Raw genomic sequence first — 8,675 nt, 5'->3', positions numbered from 1 at the left:
TGGAGGAAGCTCAGTGGTAGAGCAGTTGTCCAGAAAACCCAAGGACATAGGTTCCAGCCCCAGCATCATAAACATAGAAAAGAATGTGAACTACAACATTTGACTATAAATGTGTTTGTAACATATGAAGACTTCCAGTGTTACCTATGAGTAGTAGCCAATCATCAATACAGTGCAATAATTAAATATCTTCTGGTAGATATTTCAGAAAAGCAACCCATGTTAAATCAATCTTACACATTTATTTCCAGTTAAGATTCTAACAGAAGAAGGTGTTCACTGAAGAATAACCATTAATATATTTACAGGAACAAACCTGATGAGACATATGTATTATTCCAGCACTTGGAAAGTTAAAGCAGGAGATTTTGAGTTTCAGGCCAGATTGGACTCCAGAGAATATACAAGGGAACTTAGTGAAGTCTTGTGTCAAAAAATTTAAGGTTCATTTGTGTATGTGTGTATATGTGTGTCTCTGTGTATGCATGTCATATCATCCATGAGGAGATCCAAGAACAGAAAATGGTTCTTCATGTGAGTTCCAAGGAGTGAACTCAGTTCATCAGGCTTGGTAGCAAGCACTTTTACCCACTGAACACCTTGCCAGTACTCAAAAATGTAAAGACCTTGTAGGCTGAGAGCAGCTGGACAGGGTTGTTCCTACCTCCATCTACACCCAGAAGGTACGCCTTTTCCACAGCTCTTTGTGCACCATTCCTGCAAGTGGAGAGCTTGTCTACAGGGAGTGCTCTGACCCTGGGACTCAGGTGAGATCACCATTTTCTCTCCTGTGACTTTCTAAGGCTAGACCAGCCAGGAGGCATAGGCCACAGAAGCAGCACAGCAGCTGGTACAGGGTACCTCCTGCATCTATCTGCACCCAGAAGGGACCGCTGATCCACAGCCCTCTGTATGGGTCTTACCAGGAAAGAGCTGATCTCTCAGGAGTGCTGACACGGCTTTCAGACCCACAGAAGGAATAAGCTCCAGCCAGGGACAGCAAGAACATCTAACATCAGAGATTACCAGATGGTGAAAGGCAAATGCAAGGATCTTACCAACAGAAACCAAGACTACTTGGCATCATAAAAATCCAGGATTCCCACCACAGCAAATCCTGGATACCCCAACACACTAGAAAAGCAAGATTTGGATCTAAAATCATATCTCATGATAGTGATAGAAGAATTTTAAAAGGACATAAATAACTCCCGTAAAGAAATACAGGAGAACACAGGTGAACAGGTACAAGCCCTTAAAGAAGAAACACAAAAATCCCTTAAAAATTTACAGGAGAACACGAGTAAACAAGTAGAAGCCCTTAAAGAAGAAACAAAAAAAATCCCTTAAAGAATTACAGGAAAACAGAACTAAACAGGTGAAGGAATGAAACAAAACCATCCAGGATCTAAAAATGGAAGTAGAAACAATTAAGAAATCATAAAGAGAGACAACTCTGGAGATAGAAAACCTAGGAAAGAAGTCAGGAGCCATAGATGCAAGCATCACCAACAAAAAACAAAAGAGTGAATCTCAGGTGCAGAAGATACCATTGACGCAACATTGACACAACAGTCAAAGAAAATGCAAAAAGCTAAAAGATCCTAACCCAAAACATCCAGGAAATCCAGGACACAATGAGAAGACCTAACCTAAAGTTAATATGTATAGAAGAAAGTGAAGACTTCCAACTTAAGTGGCCAATAAATATCTTCAACAAAATTATAGAAGAAAAGTTCCCTAAGCTAAAGAGAGAGATGCCCATGAACATACAAGAAGCCTAGAGAACTCCAAAGATTTTGGATCAGAAGAGAAATTCCTCCCATCACATAATAATCAAAACACCAAATGCACAAAACAGAGAAAGAATATTAAAAGCAGTGACATTAAAAGGTCAAGTAACATATAAAGGCAGACCTATCAGAACTACAGCAGACTTCTCGCTAGAGACTGTGAAAGCCACATCCTGGGTTGATGTCATACAGACCATAAAAGAACATAAATGCCAGCACAGGCTACTATACCCAGGAAAACTCTCAATTAGCATAGATGGAGAAACCAAGGTATTCCATGACAAGACCAAATTTACACAATATCTTTCATCAAATCCAGCCCTTCAAAGGATAAAAAATGGAAAACTCGAACACAAGGAGGGAAACTACATCCTAGAAAAAGCAGGAACATGATCTTTCAACAAAACTAAAAGAAGATAGCCACATGAACAGATTTCCAACTCTAACAACAAAAATAACAGGAAGCAACAATTACTTTTCCTTACTATCTATTAATATCAATGGTTTCAATTCCCCAATAAAAAGACATAGACTAATAGACTGGCTACATAAACAGGACCCAACATTTTGTTGCATACAGGAAACCCACCTCAGTGACAAAGAAAGATACTACCTCAGAGTAAAAGGCTGGAAAACACTTTTCCAAGCAAATGTTCCCAAGAAACAAGCTGGAGTAGCCATTCTAATACAGAATAAAATAGATTTTCAACCTAAAGTGATCAAAAAAGATAAGAAGGGATACTTCATACTCATCAAAAGTAAAAATCTACCAAAATGAACTCTCAATTCGGAACCTCTATGCTTCAAATGCATGGGCATCTACATTCATAAAAGAAACTTCACTAAAGCTCAAAGCACACATTGCACTGCACACTATAATAGTGGGAGACTTCCACACCCCACTCTCTGCAATAGACAGATCATAAAAACAGAGACAATGTGAAGCAAACAAGTTCTGAACCAAATGGATTTAACAGATATCTATAGAACATTTTATCCTAAAACAAAAGGATATACCTTCTTCTCAGCACCTCATGGTACCTTCTCCATAATTGACCATATAATCGGTCACAAAACAGGCCTCAACAGATACAAGATGATTGAAATAATTCCTTGCAACCTATCACATCACAGTGGATTAAGGCTGCTCTTCAATAACAACATAAACAATAGAATGCCCACATACATGTGAAAGCTTAACAACCATACTCTACTCAATGGTAACTTGGTCAAGGAAGAAATAAAGAAATTAAAGACTTTCTAGAGTTTAATGAAAATGAAGCCACAATATACCCAAACTTATGGGACCCAACAAAAGCAGTCCTAAGAGGAAAACTCATAGCTCTGAGTGCCTCCAAAAAGAAACTGAAGAGAGCATACACCAGTAATTTAATAGCACATCTGAAAGCTGTAGAACAAAAAGAAGCAAATCCACCAAAGAGGAGTAGACAGCAGGAAATACTCAAACTCAGGGCTGAAATCAACCAAGTAGAAACAAAAAGAACTATACAAAGAATCAACCAAACCAGGAGCTGGTTCTTTGAGAAAATCAACAAAATAGATAAACCCTTAGACTAACTAGAGGGCACAGAGACAGTATCTAAATTAACATAATCAAAAATGAAAAGGGAAATATAACAAATGAAACTGAGGAAATCCAAAAAATCATGAGATCCTACTACAAAAGCCTATACTCAACAAAACTGGAAAACCTCAGTGAAATGGACAATTTTCTAGACAGATAGCAGGGACAAAGTTAAATGAAGATCAGATCAACGATCTAAACAGTCCTATGTCCCCTAATGATATAGAAACAGTCATTAATAGTCTTTCATCCAAAAAAAGCCCAGGAACAGATGGCATTAGTGCAGAATTTTATCAGACATTCAAAGAAAATCTAATATCAATACTCCTCAAACTATTCCACAAAATAGAAACAGAAGGTACTCTACAGAATTCGTTCTATGAAGCCACAATTACTCTGATACCTAAACCACACAAAGACCTAACAAAGAAAGAAAATTTTGGACCTCTTTCCCTTATGAATATCGATGCAAAAATACTCAATAAAATTCCTGCAAACCGAATCCAAGAACACATCAAAATGATCATCCATCATGATCAAGTAGGCTTCATTCCAAGGATGTAGGGATGGTTCAATATACAGAAATCCATCAATGTAATCTACTAAATAAACAAACTCAAAGAAAAAACAATATTACCATTTCATTAGATGCTGAGAAAGCATTTGACAGAATCCAACACCCCTTCATGATAAAAGTCTTGGAAAGATCAGGAATTCAAGGCCCATACCTAAAGATAGTAAAAGCAATATACAGCAAACCAGTAGCCAACGTCAAACTAAATGGAGAGAAACTTGAAGCAATCCCACTGAAATCTGGGACTAGACAAGGCTGCCCACTCTTTCCCTACCTATTCAATATTGTACTTGAAGTCTTAGCCAGAGCAATTAGACAACAGAAGGAGATCAAAGGGATACAAATTGAAAAGGAACAAGTCATATTATCACTATTTGCAGATGATAGTATACTTAAGTGACCCCAAAATTCCACCAGACCACTCTTAATCCTGATAAACAACTTCAGCAAAGTAGCTAGATATAAAATTAACTCAAGCAAATCAGTGACCTTCCTCTACACAAAGGATAAACAGGCTAAGAAATAAATTAGGGAAACAACACCCTTCACAATAGTCACAAATAATATAAAATATCTTGCTGTGACTCTAATCAAGTGAAAGGTCTGTATGACAAGAACTCCAAGTCTCTTAAGAAAGAAATCAAAGAAGATCTCAGAAGATGGAAAGATCTCCCATGCTCATGGATTGGCAGGATTCCTTGCAAAGGTATACACATAGAGTTCAAAATACAACTTGCAAGAGTTGCCCCTCTCCCTCCATCTTGTAGGTTTCAAGGACTGAAGTAAAGTTGTCAGATTAAATGGCAGGCAACTTTATTCACTGAACCATTTTGCTGATGTAAGAATACTTTCTTATAGCCAAGGCAATCAAAGTAACCAAGCTCCTATTTAAAACTCACCATAGAAGCCAGACTATAAAAAGTAGACTTACAGATAGTTAAGAAAGGAGGAATTGGCTGAGGCTGGGAACATTAACACAGTTTTGTTAAATGTCACAAGAGAATCTTGTGTAGATAGTGGCTCATTCAGACAGTGTGTGTGGATTCTGAAGGTGAGGGTTAACCCCTTCCAGCATTTAATTTATTTCATTATTAGCATTATATACACATACAGACAAGTCTTCTGCTTCATGTTTTTCTGCTTCTTTTTTCCCATCATCATTGTCAGTTCCATAGGTGTCTTCCAAGTTAGAAACAATCTAAGAAAAATGGAAAGCAAGTTAAATTTCTTCAGAGTCAAAATGCTAAGACATTCACATCATGTTCTTACAGAAATGAATTTGTCACTTTATTGCCATTGGCTGGAATATAAGCTTTGCACCCTTTGACTCATCACATATTTTCACAAAGATGTTCTGTACAATGGTGTTTGAGCCTGCTTCCTAGTTATGAGAAGATTCCAAGGTAAAAAGCAACAATACACAGACTCTAATAAACTGAGTAATAAGGTGGTCCCAAGGGAAGATGCATGAATCTTACTCAGATAGGAAAACTAAATATTCATCTGATATAAATGGAAAAAGGGAACTGTTTGGGAGAGGACATGAAAAGGGGAACTGTGATGGCAATCAAGTATCTGGTGAAGAGGGTGAGAGAGGCCTGGGGGTCAGAATGGAAATGAGGTTGGGTGGCATTTCTGGTGACTAACTGGAGGCCTAGGATGGGAAAGAACATGGGGAGTCTATAGGGGTGATGAGCTTAGATTCCTACCACAGCAGGATATAGAAACTGAAATGCCACCTCCTGCAGCCAGACAGGATTTCTAGAGGAAGGAAGGGAACTTCAAACCACCCACAGAGTCTTCAACCCAAAATTCTTCTTGCTCACATGATGTGAAGGGATAAAGATGTAGCAGAGACTGAGGGAACAATTAGTCAATGTCTGCCCCAACTTGAGACCCATCCCATGTGAGAGAGCCAATCCCTGACACTATTAATTATACTCTGCTAGGCTTGCAAACAGGACCTAGCATAACCTGAGAGGCTCCTGAGAGGCTTCATACAGCAGTGGACTGAAGCCAATGCAGAGATCCACAGCCAAACATTAGGCTGAGCCCAGAGACTCTACTAGAACAGTGGGAGATAGAAATGGGGAAGTCAGAGGTTTCAAAAAGATCTACAGAGTCAATTAACCTGAGACCATCGGGACTCAAGAGCTTTGGCCATCAACCAGAAAGCATACAGTAGCTGGATGTAGACACTTTACAGATTTGTAGTGAACATACAGGTTGATGTTCATGTGTTTCCCCTAACAAGTGGAAACAGGGGCTGTCACAGTCTCTGATCCCCACTATTGGATCCCCCTTTCCACTACTTGGACTGCCTGATTAGACCTCAGTGGAAAAGGTTCCTAGACCTTCAGGCACTAGATGCCCCAGGGTGTGGTGGTACCCAGAGGAAGGCACAATGGGGGCAGATATTTGTGAAGGTGGGACTGGGAGGAGAAGAGGGAGGAGGCTGTAATCAGGTTGTAACATTAATATTACAAAATTAAAAACATGTAAAAAGCAGAAAGCAATAAAATTTAAAGAACATTCTCCACAAAAGCAAACTGTGACCTAACGGGTATCTTAGAAGTATATTAAACTATAATATTTTTAATTTGGTGTCTTCCCTCTTTGTGCTCACTTAAAAGCCCAGTTACAACTTGACTGTCAATCATTATATAAAAAGAAACTTACAGAAATATCAAGTGCGATAGTCTTATCTTGTCCTTCTTTCTTTCTTGAGAGTTCAAGATGCTTATACCCCCAAAGCCCTGCTTGGAATGGTGGCCTTAGCTTGACATTTAGAAATTTTGTTTTCAGGAAGCTAGAAAGACAGGATTTTATCCCAGAAAGTATGCTTTATGCTGAACTCTTGTTTCCTTGGATTCTGGAATTCTAATATATGCTTGTCAGAAATCATGTGATGGTTTGTATATGCTTGGTACAGGGAATTGCACTATTGGCAGGAACGACATTGTTGGAGTAAGAGTGTCAATGTGGGCATGGCCTTTAAGACCCTCATTTTAGCTCCCAGAAAATCAGGCTTCCCCTAGCTGCCTTTGGAATAAGATGTTAAACTCTCAGTTCCTCCAGCCCCATGTCTGCCTGGACGATGTCATGTTCCTGCCTTGATGATAATGGACTGAACTTCTGAATCTGTAAGCCAGTCCCAATTAAATGTTATCCTTATAAGAGTTGTCTTGGTCATGGTGTCTGTTCACAGCAGTAAAACCCTAACTCAGACAGACCACTTTAAGTGATCACTACTTATGGGCACTGAGTGTCTAATGACATACTGACACAAATTCTATGTGAGTTTTCATGATTTGCTGCTAGAGGAACTAAGCACGTCTCACATAACTTCAGTAAGAAAACAATCTATAGGCTTGGTCCCATTTTCCTTCTGATTTCCCTCAACATGCTGGATGTAATGAAGCTTATCATTGGCATAATGATATATTGAGTCCATCATAACTATAGCTGATTGTACTGCTGCCTAACAGCACCCTCCTCCCCCCCCACCCCCCAGCTAGTGACCAGATTGGGAATTATCCCAAAGGAAGACCCAGCAAATGCCTTACCGTCTTCAGGTTTTTGGCAATCATCCTGACCATTTCAGCATCTGATACTGTGTCTTTCATCATAGTTGATGGTATTGGCAAGGCATATCGTACAATTGACTCTCCTGTGGGTGGAGACCTAACAACCATTGGTTCAATTTTATCAGGTGACAACTTGGCATCATGTTTTTCTTTTGGCTTAGGTGATGGAGTCAGTAGTCCTTTCTTATTAGGTAATTCTGGAATACTTGTCAATTTCATACTAAAGGTTAATGGATGCTTTGCACGTTTCATTTTTGTGATTGATTTAGCTTCCAGATTACATGTGAAAAATTCAGTACCTCCCTGTGAATAAAATGTTAAGACATTCAAAGGAAAATCCCACAATGTTCATTTAATATATCAACAAAATTACTTAATGAAATTCATATACTATGTCTGTTTTATCATTATGGCACCAGAGCAAGCTCTTCAGATGACATGGTTATGGTGTGAATACAAGCAGTTCTGTACAGGTTCATTTATTGGTTACTTGTTGTTGCAGTAAATCTCCAACCCAAATATTCCACAGCAATAAAAGCACAACTCAATTAATATGAATACAAGCTGTGTGCCTAGATTGGGCAGATCTACCACTGCACTACCATCTTCCCCATCTATGAGACCCCTTATAACTTGCAGTTTCTCCAGGCCACGTGCTTCTGCTCTGCTTTCCTTCTACCTCCCCCTATGACTTCTCTCTCTGTCTCTGTCTCTGTCTTCGTCTCTGTCTCTGTCTGTCTGTCTCTCTCTCCTTTTCTCCCAAAACCTTCCGCTCCACCTTCCCCTCTTTCTGTGCCCAATCACTGGCTCTAGCCTTTATTTTATAAATTAAAGTGGAAAGAAGGTTTACAGGAAATCACCTGAGTGTGGATTCATTCCTTGTTCACAGCCCCTCACAGGAGAATGGAATTAACATCAAATATGAATAGCTCCAGGGCTATCCGCAACAACTTGTTTCCCAAATTACAGTACTATTTTGATAGAAATTTTAGGAGGTATGGCCTAGCTGAAGGAAGTTCCTAAATGAATGCTGACTGTGAAGGTTTTTGCCTGGTCTATAATTTCCTATGTTTTCTGCTTGCTGTCTACTAGAGTGTGACCAGCCCCACCCTCCATATGCTTCCTATCATGAAGCA

The 8,675-nt window shown here is 39.2% G+C and overlaps 1 protein-coding gene across 1 annotated transcript in view; it reads right to left on the bottom strand.

Annotated features, from left to right (window-relative positions):
• The window catches only part of LOC116076302 (coiled-coil domain-containing protein 7-like), a 67,630-nt gene extending 59,788 nt beyond the window's left edge, over positions 1 to 7,842 (bottom strand). The window contains exon 1 of the mRNA XM_031350021.1: positions 7,519 to 7,842. Coding sequence (XP_031205881.1) covers positions 7,519 to 7,791 — 273 coding nt within the window. The 5' untranslated portion in view covers positions 7,792 to 7,842. The remainder of the gene's footprint in view (positions 1 to 7,518) is intronic.
• Between the last annotated feature and the right edge of the window lie 833 nt (positions 7,843 to 8,675).

The sequence above is a fragment of the Mastomys coucha genome, unplaced genomic scaffold (assembly GCF_008632895.1).
Source record: "Mastomys coucha isolate ucsf_1 unplaced genomic scaffold, UCSF_Mcou_1 pScaffold4, whole genome shotgun sequence".
Taxonomy (NCBI): domain Eukaryota; kingdom Metazoa; phylum Chordata; class Mammalia; order Rodentia; family Muridae; genus Mastomys; species Mastomys coucha.
The sequence above is the reverse complement of the archived record's forward strand: the minus strand, read 5'-3'. Positions and strand labels throughout refer to the sequence as shown.